The sequence below is a fragment of the Microcebus murinus genome, chromosome 7 (assembly GCF_040939455.1).
Source record: "Microcebus murinus isolate Inina chromosome 7, M.murinus_Inina_mat1.0, whole genome shotgun sequence".
Lineage (NCBI taxonomy): Eukaryota > Metazoa > Chordata > Mammalia > Primates > Cheirogaleidae > Microcebus > Microcebus murinus.
In genome coordinates, this window is record NC_134110.1 from 104,476,955 (window position 1) to 104,496,677 (window position 19,723).

The 19,723-nt window shown below is 32.6% G+C and overlaps 1 protein-coding gene across 4 annotated transcripts in view; it reads right to left on the minus strand.

The window, feature by feature from the left end:
* Window positions 1-19,723, minus strand: part of SNTG1 (syntrophin gamma 1) — an 836,056-nt gene that overhangs the window by 183,981 nt on the left and 632,352 nt on the right. For all 4 annotated transcript variants that reach the window (XM_076005316.1, XM_076005315.1, XM_076005314.1 and 1 more), the window contains one exon: window positions 4,990-5,028. In XM_076005316.1, coding sequence (XP_075861431.1) covers window positions 4,990-5,028 — 39 coding nt within the window. The remainder of the gene's footprint in view (window positions 1-4,989; window positions 5,029-19,723) is intronic.

Sequence of the window (19,723 nt, forward strand, 5' to 3'; positions counted from 1 at the left end):
CAAAGTGGCTGCTTCTGCTGGCAAGAATGTTCATGGGGGATTTGGGCTTTTCCTTTTTGGCTTAGCTGTACCAGTATGAATGTTCCTATCCTGTATCTCATCCCATTTCTTCCACGTTAGTGTCCTTACCTTAATAGAAAAGATTGTATATACCATGCATTATGCCCCTCTAAACTATCCAACTTAACTTTCTATCATCTATCTTCATCATCATCTATCCTCTATCTACTAATTGATCAATCAGTGAATTTATCAAAATATGTGTGTGTCAGTGTGTTTGTATGTGTGTGTATAATAGGAAAAAAGACAGTTTTGCTATATGTGTTCTCCCTCCCCTCAGGATTTTAAAATTTATATATTTAGTAAAGAGAGAAAAAGAAAATTAAGGCAGTTCCTCCAATAATGAAACCCATCTATGTACGTGTCTAAATACAACACACATGTACACAGTCACACACATCACAACTTTTCATCATTTATTAATAAATAACCCATGCCAAGTTTTCTAAAATGTAGTACATTTTAATTGTAATAACTTTTTGCATAATTAGGTGTGGGCTCTTTTAGTTCAATTGTAAAATAACATGTATGCCTCTATCTTCCTATGAAACTTCCATCACTGATTTTAACAATGATTTGTAAGATAGCTGCTCTTCTAAGAGTTAATTTATGAAGAAACATTACTTTTTGAGGAGGATTTGCCTTTAAATTATAAAATGGCAGCACATTTCATCCCCTGGTTTTATCAAATAGGCCATAACAACAGGCTCATTATCCTGAGTATGTAACTCTATGACTTGTTGTCAAGATTTATAAATAAAATATATAAAGAATGAAAAAAAGTTTTTCCTCAAATTGGAAAAAAAATGGATTTTGAAATCCCTCTCTAAAAATAAGATCAAGTGTCAGTTTCATTAATAGAATATTTAGTCTAAAAATACACATATGTATATATACAGACCTTTAATAAAGCTAAAATTGAATGAAACAAATAAGCATTTCACTATATTAGAAATTTTAGGTTAGCTCATTTCCGATGATGCTTGGAAAATCAGTAGGTTTGAGAAGGTGGACAGGCGGCCGTGGGAATGCTTGCTGTTATTTTCAAGGGTTTGTATTCCTGGAGAGCAGGGAGTGGGACTAGGTCAAATTAGATCGCCCCAAAGCTGTTCTTACCAAAGCCATCTGTTCTTACCAAGATTAAGCTGCTTTACTTGAACAAATGATCCCTGCATTTGGCAAGCTTTTGGTAAATTTCCATATTTGAGAAATGTTGATTCTGACCATTGTTGCCAGATTTTTGTTGCATTTATGGAGAAGCAAATTTTTTGACATTCTTACTACTCTTTTCTCCGTGATGCCACTCCAGAAGTGATTTTAAGGTGTCCCGTAATCCATTAGCTCTCTCCAACACAATTATAGACAGCTAATCACATTTGACTCTGTCTTCTCCTGGCATCCTGTGCATTCTACGCCCATGCATATAATAATGTCCCCAAAATATTACAGAGAGTTAAATGTGAATACACCTATAGGATTAGCTACCTGAGCTAATATTTTATTTATTTAAAATAAGTATAACATTTTTATTTATTCCAACTATTACAACTGATTTAATTACATTGTTTTGCATAGTGCCTGATATAAAGATTATGACATTAATATTTTAATGATGAATACATTCTTTATAATCTTTGTCCTTGGTAATTACATACATTTATTACAAAATGATATCTTTGTGAGAATAATTAGGTATATTTTAGGATGAAAGAATTTTAGTTAAAAATGATTAAAAATGATAAATGCAATAAAGTATGGCCTAAAGGGTCACAACTAAAGTGTGCATACAGCAGTGTGATGAAGGTCTGGGTGTCTGGACCTGTATGCATTGACCTCTGAAGCACTGAAGGAATTATCACAGCATAAGCTAACACCCCCATTTGGTAGCCCTGCTTCATTCAACAGAAGGACCACTGCACTGCCTTTCAAGGCTTTTAACAGACAGGTATCAGAGGAAGCTGAATTTTAGTGTGTCCAATCACTGAATCATACAAAAATCTTAATAGAAAAAACAGATTGATATGTCCCAGATGCATAGAGAAAATGGGAAACTTAATCCTAGCAAAAAATAAAATAGGAGATATACTAGTGGAATTTCAAGTGGAGACAATAATTATATTTATTTAATTGGTTAACTTAATTTAAATATGCCTTTTTCACTTTTATGCTCCTATTTCGTTCTTTTACAATCCCCAATTTTAACACTATGTCCTGTTCTTTTCATACAATTTCAATTTTGTCATTTAAAAGAAAGTTAATTAAAATATTTTGGATTGTTGGACTATGCTTTACCTTATAACGGTTTATTTCCTCCTATGATTCTTAATTTGGAGCTCAATGCTCTTCCGTGCGAGTGGTTTTACTAAGAGCCTGCGGGAGAGTCTTGTGCAAATGATCAGAGCACCGGCCTCTGCAGACAGCAATGGTTTTCCCTAGCCCGTGTAGTGTCTTCATTTTAATTTCTCAGGTTGGGGCAATGATATCACATGGATAGCACAAATTCAACACAAATCTCACAGGAAGCAGAGGACTTCTAATGTAATGTATCTTGGGTGACTTTTTATTTCTTTTTGTGTACTTAGAACATTAAGAATATGAGGTGGCTTTTCAATGCATATCTCTTCATAACATTTGAGTATTTTAACATATGCATGAACTATTTAATTAAAATATATACTTGTATAAGTATACATAAAGTATATAAACACATATGCATATTTATATCTAATCTAAGTTTTAGAACTTCATATGAAAATCCATTAGGAAAATTTTGATATAAAAGCAATTCAATATGATTTGGTCCAAGGCAAGAGTCCTGTTTGAATGCTAAATCTGGATCAGAATTGGGATCATATGCATTTTTAAATTTCAATTTTTTAAAGTGGCTCAGATTTTACTAAGTAGAGAATATGCCCAGTCTCCTAATGCATTATCATCCTCTGCATGTGTATTTTTCCTATTATGCATATACATGCAAATGTTGAACTATAGACCAGTCCTATTTTCTGAAATTGTTCATCTATATAATGGAAAGTAGTAAGAAAAAATTCTATTAACCCTCATTTTTCCAGTTTTTAAAATGACAGAAAATTCATTATGATTTTTCAAAATTATGAGATGCTAAGAGAATTGAAATAAAATCTGAAATAATTTCAAATTATATAATTTGAAATGATACAATTCCAGGCTTAAAATAATGATATCATTAATAACAGTGAAATGCTGGCAATAAAATATCATGAACACTAATGAGCATCTATTTATTACATGTGAATGTGTATTAGAACATAAATAGTATTAGAATATCAAAGTTGTTAACATTATTTATCCTACATGTGATTTTTTTCAGATTCTCATTTATTTCACTCAGTATTATTCTAAACCGGGATAAAAGCAAAGATGGCAAGGAGTGCTACAAGGAATGAGCTGACTACACAGGAAGTGTGAGTGTAGTTGTCACCATACCCACAGCATAGCTCAGGCTCATCAGGGCTATGAAGCACTCAGAGTAACAGAAATCACACCAAATATTAACATCTCACATGCTGAGATCACAACGGACAAGGAAGAGTGATGACACAGATCTTACAGTCATTCTTATATCAAAGAAATATTCATCCTTTTTTTATTTTGGGGAAGAATTCACAAAACCAATAGATTTCCATTGTTATACACCTGACTATAAAACAGCCTTGTCTACTGATGGGCATTACAACCTTCCCCCATGGCTAATTTTTTCTCTTATTTGAATAATTTCTTATAAATGGAATTTCCCTTCTACTGGAACCCTATACTATCATTAAATTATAGTTTTCTAGATGTCACCTAATCACCTGGACGGGATGGGAGCTGCAAAGGGAGCTTCCCAGGCCTCATCACAGAGCTGGCTGTGGGCGACAGACAGCTCTGATTTCTACACCATAAGTAAGGGAAGGGCCTCAACTGCCACTACAGCTTGCTACAGAATATGCCAAGCCACATACGTCTCTCCAGCCTTTGCATCTACTCAAGATTTCAACATGGCTTGGGGGTGGGGGCCTCAAAGTAGGAAGGAGGGGATGCCCAGGTGACAAAATGTACTTCAGAACACTGCAGACACACTGAGGTCTCCAAAGCTGTTCTCTCAAGTGGTTCAGTTACACCTGGCTTTGCGGGCTAATCTGGGCTAGTAGCATCATTAATGATATAATTTCTACAAAACATTAATTCTGTACTCCAAAAAGCAAGTTTAAAACTTTAGAAACATTAATGATAATAATAGCATATATTGAGAACTTTAAATGAATTTAAAAGATAGTTACCCTTATATAAATGTTACAAATAAGGGAACTGAAGTTTATATAAGAAAATAATTTATTTTTCATAAGTTGAAGAGCATTTAAAAATGTTACCATACAAATTAATTTTTGATTTATATATCATTTATAGATAGCTATCTTAGATACTTAGATTTTAGGGTTGATGTCAAGGGTAACAAGTTTATGAAATTTGATTAATAAAAATTAATTTCATTGTATGCATTAATTTAGACTCATTTGACATAGTATCAGCAAATTGTGAAAATCCTTGAACTTTGAGATCAATTAAAATAGGTCTCCCAAAAGATAAAGTATACTGAAACGATCTTATATAGACAGCACTGTAAGTTCTTGAACACTGTATTCAAATAAATATAATTATTTTGTCAAAAAATAACTCAGTTTACTTAGATACAAGTTTTTAAAAACTGTCTTTTAAAACAATTAGAGGAACAGATATATTACACAATATAAAAGGATCTCTTAAATTTATGTTTTTTTCTCTATAGATAGAAAATGATTAGTACCAATTATTTGTGCATAAAAATCAGATACCATCAAGATTATCTTCTATAATAGATAAAATTAAAGAAATATATAATTAAGTTTCCCAAGAATTTCTCGCTCTTACCTGCTGGTTTACAGGAAAGTTTCTGTTGATTTTTTTAATCTGTAATGATAAATAAATAATAAAATTGTGAATAACAAGGATAAGGTAACACAAGATCCTCAAAATTTTATGAGGATATAGTTTCAGTGACTTAATATTCACTCTTTGACTTACTGAAATCATTACATAACAAACATCACATATGAAAGGCTTTCTTCCTTTTTAAAAATCAGATATCAATATTATCTCAAACTTCATATGCCAAAATTTTGTAAAGTATATTTACTTCCTTTATGTATGAGAAACCAAAAGCCTATGTTTCCCTGCAATTTTAAATGATTATCTACTAAGAATGTAGACAATTATTTTGTCTGTCTTTTTGTATTTTGAAATTATATCCAATTTGTTTGAACACACAAGGGAACAGAGTAAATGAAATATTCAAATATTAAAGGACAAAGTATATATGTTGAAATATTTTCTGTCAAGACTCCAAATAAAATATAACATTTACTTTAAGACAATTTAATGAATGACATTTTATAAGATTTTAAAATAAATCTTCAGAGAAAGCATTTCCACTGTAGTATACCATGGAAAAAACTTTAAAAACCAAATAAACATTAATAGCAGGTTTAGATAAATGAACTTCAAAACACAAAATCTTTCTTCAGCAATACTTTTTCTAATTAAAACCAATTATTTTCCATTGGCTTTGTAGTAAAACTTAAACAATGCCCAGTCCATATGATATATGTTTACAGCAGAGTAAATGCAGACTGTTTTCACTTACAAATTATATTATTGACTTACTTTATTTTTCCATTTTTCAGTTCCTTTTTGTCTTACCAATAAATGTGAAATGACAGGTAATTTCATGGATACAGAGCACAAAGTTGGAGAATTATCAAATGTAACATTTTAAGAACAAACTTACTGGCAGGATATTCTCATTTAAAATGTAAAAATAAAAGAAAATTTGAAAATATATATGTAATTTGAGCAAGGTTATGTACAAAAACCATGTCCTTCTAACATTATTATAATCATTTAAAAGTAGTTTTTGCTCTAGTGATGAATCAGCTAAGGAATTTCTAAACTCATGCCTTCAGCTAAAATCAGGATAGTATGGACACGTAGAGGAAAAAGCTGATCCCTAAATATTTTTTATTAATCAATCAAACATTCTATGCTAAATACTTTGTGGAACTATGCTTTTTGCTAGTTCTTATAAATTGTTATAAAGAATTGCAAAATTCGGCTGGGCGCTGAGGCTCATGCCTATAATCCTAGCACTCGAGGCCGAGGTGGGAGGATTGCTCAGGTCAGGAGTTCAAAACCAGCCTGAGCAAGAGCGAGACCCCGTCTCTACTAAAAAAATAGAAAGAAATTAATTGGCCAACTAAAAATATATAGAAAAAATCAGCTGGGCATGGTGGTGCATGCCTGTAGTCCCAGCTACTCAAGAGGCTGAGGCAGGAGGATTGCTTGAGCCCAGGAGTTTGAGGTTGCTGACGCCACGGCACTCTGGCCTGGGAAACAGAGTGAGACTCTGTCTCAAAAAAAAAATTCGACTTCTCTTTATATGGACTCATCTTCAAGAGTGTACTATCTAGCTTTTGAGTTTGTTCAACCTGAAAAAAGTCGGAATAATCTTTTATGGGAACCTGAAAATTGACCGTGTGGAGAAGCATTGCATTATAGAAAGTGTGGTTGATCACAGAAATCTTCTCCTGCTAAACTCACCCTCGAGAGTGTTTGGGTTATAACACGTTCCCTCCAGCCATGGTTGGCTTTCTCTCCCCCATAGGGTATTTACTAGACTGTTAACCTTATTTACTTGTGTAGAGTTGTTGTATTGATATTTGATAGCATTGATTTTGTTTTTGTTACTGTTTTCCTTAGTACTTACCTGGTTAATCTTAGAAAAGATGATCTTAGTAACATATGAATCTTATCTTTATCCTTTAAATACTTTATTGTATACCATTACTATTATTTACAAATGAAATGTATGATATATTTCCTACCACTGCTCAAATATAAGCCAAGAATGTAAGAGCAACTTGGACAAAAATTATAATATAAAGGAGTATATCAATTACTAGAGAGTTCGAATGATAAGGAAGTTAGTGTGATATGCTAACAACTAGAATTTCAAAATAATAATTAGTATGTAAAAAAATAAATGTTTGCAAAAAAATCTTAAAATTACATTTAGAAGTCATTTCTAGATTCTTTTCTAATATATGACTAATGTAATAATAAAATAGTAAAGTGGAACAAAGATTTAAAATATTTAATCAATTATTGAAGAAGGAATATTCTTTAGAGTAGAAATACTAATAAATTGCATTTCTTTTATTTAAATGATATCTTCATGACCTTTTAAACTCTGCTTCTTTCTAACTCCTCAATACTATATATTTGAACAACTTATCCCAAGATCTGAGTAAAAATATTTTTAAAAGTGGGTTATTACTTAAAAACTGTTACCTGTAGTATTAATAAATTTATTTGGCAATGAAATAACTTTTCAAGTTTATTTCCACCAAAATCTATAGCTTTTCATTTGTGTATTGGCATAAAATAATGCATTCGTATCAGTTCATTTTCTAATGGAAATACAAATGTATATAACCAAACTCCAAAGCATACAGAAAGGCAATCACAATGGGGTGCCTGGGGCCTGGCTCAGGAAACTCCCCTTTTGTCCTCCTTGTAACATCAAGAAAAGTAAATGCATTCTTTTCAGGGTTTGGGGGGGCAGTGTATATATATAAAATTACACCTTGTTAAGATTTTAAATCTATACACACACCCAAAGCCATTTTAAAGATAATCTCAATATTACCTGCAGCAAGCAGAGTAGAACAATATAAAATGTTCCATTTTCTAGTAAATATACTAACATTTCAAATAAAACAATAATTAAATGCAGGGAAAATTTGAAGATCTCACACCTCAAATACTTTAAAAGATAATTCTCAACATTCTAACATTTTTTAATATGCACACACGCATACCAAAAATTAAGTGGAAAAGGCAGTGTAATTAAAACTTATATGTAGGATATGCTGAATTATTTTCATGCTAAATAATAACCCATATGCCTAAAACATTAGAATACTGTGCATTTACAAATGCCCATGTTGTTATTTATTGATAAGAAATGATGTCTATAAAATGTTTTCATTTAAAGACAGTTTCATTCAATTATTTTAAAAATTTTATATATACATACATAGATTGCTAACTTAGGCATATTCCCACTCTTATGCATTTAGTTTAATATCCCTAATCATGAACCAAAATCTATTTTTGTATGTAAAATACACATATATAAGCAGATGTGTATGTTTGATAAAGAATTTGACAGTTATAAAACTATAACTCTTTTTATTATAAACTATACTATTTTATAAAATATACTATAAAACATATACTATTTTATATCATAAAATATAATATAATGAAGTTTTATTTTTGTTGGGGGTTTTCTGGACGTAGACGTAGAGACGAGCAACCCACGGGCTCAGCAGACCGGTGGCTGTCAAGCACAGCACAACAGAGGGCAGCTTCAACCGAGAGGGATCACATCATGCTAGACTTAGTGGCTAAACTAGCTTTCAGATCACAATAAAAAGAGTTGTATGCTTCTTCTTCCATGTGTACCCTAATGTATAATCCTTCCACTACCAAAGTAAGCCTAGCAACTGTGTTTCTTGCTAATGTCTAAAACTTCGAGAGCCACTGTTGTTCAGTTACTGTGCTGAATTATGCTGGTTGTTTGTTATCTCTCCAAAACTAGTGTTACCTGCCTCAGCAGTGCCCTGAATATGAAAGTCCTATGTCAGACCTGTTTTATTCGTGGGCTTAACATATTCCAGTGGTTGATGCTGCTAAAACAATGACTTGCTTTGGACCTATGCCTCTGTTGAATATCATTGGTTTATTATTAACAACAGTTTATACAGCTATTTTTTTTAAAACTCTTTAAGGATGGATGCTGTTTTCTTGTTCTTTAGCATTTCTTGTTCCCTCAGTGTACACATGCCTTCCCAAACATATTTACATGGAGTAAATGTGCATATATACAAGGATATATTATATATTTTGTACTTCAATGGGATAATTTTCTAAAATATGAATCCATCCCTTAATGCAAAAACATTCCATATTGTTTCTACACATAATACATTAATTTCTAATTATATGTTGCCCAAAACATGATATTTTAACATAGTGCTGACTTAAACTAAGAATGGGGACACAATTCATGCCTACTTGGAAATATAAGAGGATGCAATTTACATTGTGTAATTTTTCAAGAACCACTCATAACCTCATAATAAAAAACAAGGTATCCATGAATCCATGCTTATAAGTAAAAATTAAATATAAAAAATCACAGGCAGAAGAACTCCAGATAAGTTTGGAGTATATATTTAGAGTATAAAATTAGAATTTCTTTTGCCACTTTAAAAGAAGACATTTATTTCAAAGACAATAAAGTGTTTAACCTTTTTAAATCACAGACCTTTTTACAAATCTGATGATTTGATTTGTGATCTGATTATGTGATCTCCAAGCAGAAAAAAAAATGCTCAGCATTTTGCTTTTTGCTTGCAGTTTTAGGGAATTTGTAGACACATCAAAACTTCAGAGAGACTTCCAGCAAAGAAGAGAATTAATATCATAGCAGAGGAAACATTTGATTTGACCTACTTCCCTCAGGTAGTAAAATGTATTATAAATGTTCTTCCTCAGAGATGACTGCAGCAAAAAAATGAGACTGAGAGTGATATGTCTATGGTAGAGGGCTTTCCATAGCCAAGAATTTTTGATACCAGTTATTTACAATCATATGAATTGTTTTCATGATTTGTGTATTTTGAAAGACTGTATCTAGATTCAGGATAGTGTGATCTACACACAGGAAATATAATCTAAGTAAAGTTCTTATTTTTTTAATATAGTTTTATATAAATGAAGTATGAAATTCAAATATTTTAAACATAAATATCAACTTATTTTTGTTTTATACTGCATCTGTGACAATGCTCAACTCATTGAGTCATTTTTAGAAGCATCTTTGATTCCTAGAAAACTGCAGGCCCTGTGAGCATGGGAATTCTGCTTTCTTTGATGTTTTAGTTCTTAAAATATGTTATTTTAGTTCTATGAATGATATAAAATGTATGACAGAAAATTTTAAAATGACACTTATTTGTGTAGTTTTTACTCAAAATGGCATTCATTAAAAATTATTATTCAAAATCAAACCTACACCATCATAACTGTTTAATTGGGAAGCTCCAGACTTGTTTGAGAAAAGAAATATACAGTGTTTTAATTTCTGTTTTTTCTAGAATCATGTTGGAATGTTTCCTAAATGGGAAATTGCAGTACCTCAGGGCAATCAGGCAGATAACTTACAACATACAGTGTATACATACACACATACTCTTATTGCACACACACAAACTCAGAGCATATGATAATATAGTTTTATGTCGCCAACAATCTATGGAGCACTACAGAATTCTGTAGTTAATATGTATTCATATTGTCTCACTGGGGGATAAATTGAATAATGTTACATTGAAAATAAAAAGCAGTTACCTGAACAAAATAATTTAAGCACAATAGGTGAAAGGATGAAAAGAAAACAAATAAATCCTTTTAAGTTGTCATGGTGTGAAAAAGAAGGCTTGAAAGAAAATTAATCCTTCTTCAAAACACTCTAGGCTTTGAGATAGCAGAATAAAAATGGGAAAATGCTTTATTATATCTTATTTTTTCTCTATATTACTTATCATCTTCTAATAACTGTTTATTTTTTTTTGTTTTATGATTTATTTCACCTCCCAATAAAACCTAAGTTTTAGGCCACAGATTTCTGCCTGTTACATTCATTACATCACCACTTGCACCTAGAGAATTCCTAGGTCTTAGCAGGTGCTCAATTCATATTTGTTGAATGAATAAAAAGACAAAAGAATAACTTACTTACAACAGAGTCAAACTCTTGTATTTGAAGTCCAACTTCATGTTGAAAGCAAGTCATTTGAAAAGAGAAAACATCTAAGTTCTTCCATTTGAATGTCTATAGTGAAAAGTTGCATATAGCAGGGAGGCCACTTTTGTCAGACCCAGACAAACAGGGCTGGGAGGCATGGAGTAGAGGAAGCTTATGTTCACAGGTCTGAGGGAGGAACTGTTTCCAAGGACTTTCTGAAACCTCACAAGAAATCCCTTCACTTCTCCACACGTCTCCTACTTTGCATGACTTATGGGTTTTGCACATATACTTGAATTTCTACGAAAAGGTTTATTATTAAACATTCTTTAACACTGCGAGGTAATTCAGAGAGATGCTCTTGAAAAGACATTTGCCTAGTAATGGCATCTCTACCAATGAACTGACAACTCTGGCTTTGGGGCTCTGGAACCAATAAAATTTGTTTCTAAGCAGCTTATGTTAACCTCTCTCTTTTTGCCAATAATATCTTCCTTTTAACCTTCCTTCACCTGATGCACTTGCTGTAACAATCCTCACTTAACCTCATGAGATTATAATCCTCATTTGTTGTTCCTGAGAAAATGCAACATATTTGGATATAATCATCTCAGGATGATTTTTTTTTTTAGGTTGACAATAATAATTCTGATGGCTTCAAAACTTAAGCGTTTATCCCATACATACAAGAGTTGGAAAGAATGTTTAAAAGTAAGTTCTCATCTTGTAGGGAGAATTGTTTCTGGGCTGAGACAAAACACAGAGAAAGAAGGGGGGAAGAGAAGGGGGGAGGGGAAGGAGGGATAGATATTTGGGCTCCTAAAACTCAGCACTTCAGACCAATTCTTAAAGGAGTAGGCAGTAATTAGTTGGGGGGATCTCAGATGATGGGGCTTCGCATTTTCTTCCCCAGGTGCTCCTGGTTCCCTGAGACAAACATGATTTCAAAATGACAGAACATCAACAGCTGAGGGAATGCTCAGCACGCAGGAGAGTATTGGATATTTCTCATTCCTTCAGTACTGGTGACATTACTAGGAGTTCTGTAAGACACGCAGAGGCTTCATGAGACTTGAGCTGGAGATACTGGTGGGACCACACGCAGCAGGGACAAGCACATCAGAGGCAAGACCACAGGAAAGAGCTTCACAAAAGAGTTCATGAGATCCAATGCTGAAGGACATATAATCTCTGTCGGGAGAAGGGGAGGGGAAGGGGGAGGAGAAAACTAGAACTTGTATATTTATCTCAAATGGCTGAATTTTAAATTAGAAGTAACTGAGGTACTAAGAAGCACAAAGATTGCAGTGTCAGGAGAAATAGCAGGGTAAATGCAATGAGATTTCAGTTGATTTCTGTTCAAAATAGAGAGCTATTATCAATCATGAGCATAAGGTTTTTCCAATTAATTATTAAATACACCTTCTCAGTAGGATTTCTGCTTTTCTTGACTTCTGCAAGTGATCTACAACCCTTGAGTTGTAGAGGAGACTTTGGAATATCGTGACCCCTTTTCTCATTTAACACAAAGGACATCACAGATGAAAGTACACATTCCTGTAATTTTATGTGCTCTTGATAAAAGAGAGATAATTAAAAATAATATTTTAGGTTTGTTCTTCTATTCATACACATTCACATAGTGCTTCCAGGGCAGTATTTTTAAAGTACAAATCGGAAATGGCCATTTTTTCTTAAATTTTTCAGGAACAAAAGAGCAAAATCACACGCCATTCTAATCCTCCCATAGTCTGGTCCCTGCCTCTCTTAGGAGTCACCTCTATACCAGTCTCTGTCAAAACGGAACGACAGGATACATGCCCTGTCCTGCACACTGCAGTGACTGCCCCTGCATCTGTCCCCAGGCACACCAATGCTGGCTTTCTCCCTCTCACGCCCTCCCTCACTTGCTTGCATGCTTGTGCCGGTATATTCTCTCTCTCTCTCTCTCTCTCTCTCTCTCTCTCTCTCTCTCTCTCTCTCTCTCTCTCTCTCCCCTCTCTCTCTCTCTCTCGCTCGCTCGCTCTCCCCTACTTTTTCTCTTGATATTCATTAAAAATGCTATTGAATTGAATACCTTAAAAGAAGATACTTATTTCAAAGACAAAGTGTTTAACCTTGAATTTATTTCTTTTTTATGTTTAGCTGAGGTGCAGAGATATTAGACATCCTTTAGTTCACTGACGCCAAAGGCTACACTCCTGAACAACACAATCAAGAATCATATCTACCATGAAAATTGTTCAGAAAATTCAAGGAGAATTGGCCAGTGACTTTCTCTTTAGTATTCCTTGTGGGCCTGTATGTTCTCGCCTTGTTGTTCTTGCTGCGTGTGTTTACCAACTGCACTTCCCTGCACTGAAGGACAGGGAAGATGTCTCATTCATCTGTCTTCCTTAAGCAGAGCAGGTGCATACGTGACCCTAACAAGTATTGCCAATGCCAGTTAGCTGTCTTGTGAGGCATATTGTATGCTGCTTCTACCTTTCTCAACTCTTTGAGAATCCTAGATCTGAAACACAATGATATCATTTGTTCTTTCTGTGCTGTTGGTGCTTTGCAACTTATTACTAAGAATTGGCCTGAGGCTCTCATTCAGACTTTGAAAATCTATAACCAGTACAGCTATACTAATTTTTCTTAACTCAAATCTGATTTAACATCCCTCTTAGTATAATCTTGACATATTGTAATATGTTGAAGAAACTCTATCTTCACATTTTGTCAACGATTTCCATGTAAGTAAAATGAACAGAATTGCAAAAATAATGGAAATCACTAAGTTCTGACCAAAGGGTGAAGTTAGTGCTAAGATTTGTCATGCTCTTGTTATGCCACCATATAACTCAGTGTTCTAGCTTTACTATATTTTTATAAATTTATTTTTATGTCAAATCTCAATATATAAACATTTAAAGAACTAACAACAATCATCAAAATTTTCTAAAAATTTGAAGGGACCATTTCCTAACTCATTCTACAAGGCCAATATTACCCTGACACTAAAGCCAAATGAAAGACACTACAAAAAAAGGAAATCACAGACCAATATCCCTGAGGAACATAATGCAAACATCCTCAGCAAAATGCTAGGAAACTGAATGTAGCAGTATTTTAAAAAGATTATACATCCTTGCCAGGTTATTTTTATTTCTGGAATGAAAGATTGATTCAACATATGAAAATCAATCAATGTAGTACACCACATTACAGAATGAAGGAAAAAAAACAAATAATCATCTTAATTCATGTAGAAAATGCATTTGACAAAATTAATACTATTATGACTGACATACACAAAAACTAGGAAGAAAAGGAAACTACCTCAACACAATAAAAACCATATATAAAAAACCCACAGAGAACACCATATTTAATGGTAAAAGACTGAAATCTTTTCCTATAGAAAGATCATATGTTCTTATAGGATCAGGAACAACATAAGGAGGCCTACTTTCACCACTATCATTTAACATGATAATGAAAGTTCTAGCAATAATAATTAGGCAAGAAAAAGAAATAAAAGGCATATAAATTGGAAAGAAAGAAATAAAGTTATCTATGTTTACAGATGATATGATCTTACGTGTAGAAAATTCTAAAACTGTCACCAAAAACAATTGTTAGAAAAAAAAAAAAAACAATTGTTAGAAATAATAAACAAATTTAGAAAAGTACCTGTATACAAACTCAACACACAAAATCAGGTTGCCTTTTTATACACTAACAGTGAACAATCTGAAAAGGAAATTAAGAAAACAATTCCATTTATAGAAGTATCAAAAAGAATAAAATAACCAGAGATTAACTTAACCAAGAAGGTGAAAACTTTGTAACATGTAACCTAAAAAACATTTCTTTAAAAAATTAAAGAAGACATAAATAAATGAGACTACCTCCCATGTTCATGATTTGGAAGACTCAATATTGTCAAGATGTCAATACTACCTCAAAGGATCTATAGATGCTTGGCTCTCAAAGCATCTATAGATTCAATACTTTTTCTATCAAAATCCCAACGAGGTTGGTTATTCATTTTTTCTAGACACCTGCACTCAAATGTTTATAGCAGCACAATTCAAAACTGCAAAGAGGTGGAAACAACCCAAGTGCCCATCAATACATGAGTGGATTAATAAAATGTGGTATATGTATACCATGGAGTACTACTCAGCTATAAGAAACAATGGTGAACTAGCACGTTTTGTATTATCCTGGATAGAGCTTGAACCCATTCTACTAAGTGAAATATCCCAAAAATGGAAAAATAAGCACCACATGTACTCACCAGCAAATTGGTATTAACTGATCAACACCTAAGTGGGCATATATGAATGACATTTATCTGGCATTGGGCTGGTGGGAGGGGGGAGGAGGGCATGGGTATAATCATACATAATGAGTGTGATGTGCACCATCTGGGGGATGGACACGCTTGAAGCTCTGAATGGGGGGGGAGGGGCAGCAGGAAGGCAACACAGGTAACCTAAACATTTGTACCTCCATAATATGCTGAAATAAAAAATTCCCAATGAGGCTTCTTTTTTTGTTTTGCAGAAATAGAAAAACCCATCTTAAAATTCACATGAAATCTCAAGGGACCCCAAATTGTCAAAATAATTTTGAAGGAGAATAATACTAGAAGAATCACACCCCTGATTTGAAAACTTACTAAAAAGCTATAGTAAACCACAGGTCTAAAGATAGGAATATAGATTGATGGAATAGAACAGAGTCCAGAGATAAATCCTCACATACATGGTAAAATAATTTTCAACAAAGGTGCCAAGACCTGTCAATGGACAAAAGACAATCTTTTCCACTAATGGTGCTAAGAAAACTAGATATCCATATGCAAAAAAAGAAGTTGGACCTTTCCCTTCTACTATATACAAAAATTAACTCAAAGACCTACACATAAAACCTGTAACTATAAATCTCTTTTAGGATGCATGTAATCGGCATCCTAAAAACAAAGAACAAAATACAAAGAATGGAATAAGGAAGAGCTGAGGATTTTCCAAATTTATAAAGCTATTAATCTACAGATTCAAGAAAATCTATAAACTTTAAATTCATCCTAGTAAAACTGCTAAAACCAAGACAAAGAAAAACTACTGAATGCAAACAGAGGGAAAGGGGCACTATTTCAAAGAAACAAAATAAACTGAAAGAGAACTTCTGGAAGAAAATATGGGCGAATTTTCCATGAGCTTTTAGAAATATTTTCCAGAAATTCCTATAAATGAACAGCCTATTAGATTCAGATCTCAAAGACTAGAATATGTTTGACGAGTACAGAAAAGGACGCGCAGACCCACATGTTTTGTTTCATTATGGCTCTCATTCTACTGTTGACTGTTTGCACTAGCAGTGCAGTAGATGTACATGTGACCCGGGATACAGGGCTGGTAGCAGTGCTCTCACGGAGACGCATCCGTTACACCCCAAACACCTGCAGGGATGACACACCCAACATGCATATCAGAGAAGTAAGAGTTTCAGGCTTCTTATCTTTATGTAGTGGGATTTGGAAATGGAGAAGGGGCTCGACTCAAGACTCCACCCTGAAAATGCGTGGGGAAACACTAGCTATGTCAGTTCTCATCCCCACATTGTATTACTTTCTTCACCTTGAGGCACATTTTAGAGGGGGTGTATTTGCTCTTGTCATGAACTAGTCAAATTCAAAGAAGAACATTTCAATAGAAAAACTAACACCTATACTACATACAAATAAATATTAAAAAGCCCCCGTGAACGAACCTTAAATTAAGAAACTATTACAAAAAGAATAATATCTCCACTATATAATAGGCTCTTCTCAAAAATGCATTTACTGTCTTGTAGATGCATAGCTGTAAGACTGCCCTGTCTGGATCTGACACAATTATAGCACCAAACTCAGCACCTAGTGCACAGAGTACCAAGCAAATAAAACAAAACAGAAAAGGACACCTACTTAAAATAAGATTTATAAAAATGTGAAATTGTGACATGTTACTATTACATATGGCCAATCATAAACAGATTAAAACAATAGTATGATTCTAAATAATTGTGATAAATATTGAACAGTATATTAATACATTTACATTGTAAATGTATTATCATTTTGCATGAAGTCAATCTAAGTTTATGAGAATAAAGAATGCTCGTGTTTTATGATTCTTTTTATAAATACTCATATCAAGAAATATTTGATGTTTTCAATGATTAATATGCCAAAAAAACCCATAGGCCATCATTATATTAACAGTATATTTTAAGTGATTTATATGTTAAATATTAATCCATATATCAATTATAATATACACAGCAAAACACTTATTAATTTATTAAAAGTGAATAATTTCAAGATATAATTATTGCCATAGAAAAATGCTTATGATTAAATGTTAACATAGGATAACACCATCCACACATGAAGATGGCAATTTTATTTCATATGTTTAAACAAAAATACACATTTTTAATGTATATGTAATATAAACATTCATAAAAACATTACAATAAATATGCCATTACTGTTGCTACATACTTCATTTTTATATTCTTCTGCATTTACTAAATTCTTAAAGTAAAAATATAATGAAGGCACATATTTTAAAATATATTTTTAACCAACTCTAGGCAGAGTTTCATACTTTATTTTTTAGAGAACAATATTACAAAAAGATAAAAATGTCAAGTACATAAATATATATACACTTTTAGAAAGTGAGTTTGAATAATATTTTTAAGGGAAAGAATAAACTGAATACCCAAAATGAGAAAAATCTTCATATTTTATATGAAATTGAATAGTAAATTATTTTTAAGATCTTACAACTTGTTACTGAAAATGGTACTTGTTACATTTAATCTGTATCATTTTTCTAGATATTTAAAAATATTAGGAATAAGATCAGCCTATTTTTAAGCATTTTCATCAGTTATTCTTCCTTTTTATTCTATTACATAAGTGAGCTTTTTCTTCTTATAGGAATTGCTGGTATTGATAAATTCTTATATTTAAAAAACAAATATTAAACAAAACTCCATTGTATGCAAGAAATATATTCCTATATTATTAAAATTCAAATCTTTTTATTAGAGACTTTTCAATGGAACTTTGAATTTAAAATTTGAGTACTTTGTTTCAAAAACATAAAGACAAATATAAAGTTACAGAATGGTTATATTACAAAATGTTTTCAGATAATATTACTTACATTCAAGAACTGAAAAAAATTGATAATTCTACTGTTTTAAACATTACTCAACATTTATACACTATTTTGCTCTCAAAATTGAATATTTGCTTAGATATTATGAACAGTATTTTAAGGAATAATATTCACTTTGGCTAAATCTTGGGAGCAATGATAATTATATGTTCCTTTTTCCTTTGAAATGCATTTTGTTGAATATTAATGATGGAAACCTCTTAAAGAAAGTTTAATTATTGCAGATCCATTAAATCGGGATAATTACACAACTGCATCTAATAAAGATTTGTTTGGAAACAATTTATTAAAGATAAATATAAGAAACACAAATAGATATTTGTTTTAATTTTTTTCCTATTTTTTATTTTTTGTTATTTTTATGTGTATTTCCTATAGTTGTTTTTTTTTATTTTTTTTAATTTCAGAATATTATGTGGGTACAAATGCGTTGGTCACATAAATTGTCTTAGCACCAGCCAAGTCAAAGTTACCAGCATGCCCATCCCCCAGACAGGAGGGCCACTCCCCACCCATTTGGTGTTAATTTACCCATGCCCTCATCCCCTCCCACCTGCCTAATCCCCAAGGGATGAATGTTACTTCATGTGTGCACATAAGTGTTGATCACTTAGTACCAATTTAATGGTGAGTATGTGTGATGTTTGTTTTATCATTCTTGTGATACTTCACCTAGAAGAATGGACTCCAGCTCTATCCAGGATAATACAAGAGGTATTAATTCCACATTTTTTATTGCTGAGTAGTACTCCATGGTATACATATACCACATTTTATTAATCTACTCATGTATTGATGGGCACCTGGGTTGTTTCCACATCTTTGCAATTGTGAATTGTGCTGCTGAAAACATTTGAATACAGATGTGTTTTTTACAGAATGTCTTTTTTTCCTTAGAGTGGATGCCCAGTAGTGAGATTGCTGGATCAAATGATAGTTCTACTTTTAGTTCTTTCAGGTATCTCCATACTAACTCCTCCTCCTCCTTCCATAGAGGTTGTTCTATTTTTTTAATTCCTGAATTTTGTATATTAACTTTTAGCAGTGTCAACTTAGCAGTAATTTATAAACTGCCTGTAGCTGTAAGATCCTCCTTTAACAATCTCTTTAGCCCAGCAGGGAAATGCAATAAGATAATCAAGTAATTCTTTAAAAATTGCCTTTTTCTAATTTACATGCCTTTAAGGATAGAAGCTTTTTTTCAATTAACAGTTGAAAATTTAGTGAGATCTTACATGTTAAAATTTTATCCTCATGCTACCAATCTTTTGATTTTTAAATTTCATATAGAAGACAACTCAGTGAGTGGGAAGGCAGCGTGCTCTCCAGGTGGGTGGCGCAGGACCCTGAAGAACAGTGCATATTTTTTCATGAACATCAACTTTGAAGATTTAACCAAGAAAATTGTTCTTATAGAAGCAAGAAATATTACCCCAACTTCCTTAGAAACTTGTGGACAATATTTAACAAACGTGTGAGGACCTAGAGAGATTATTATTCTGCA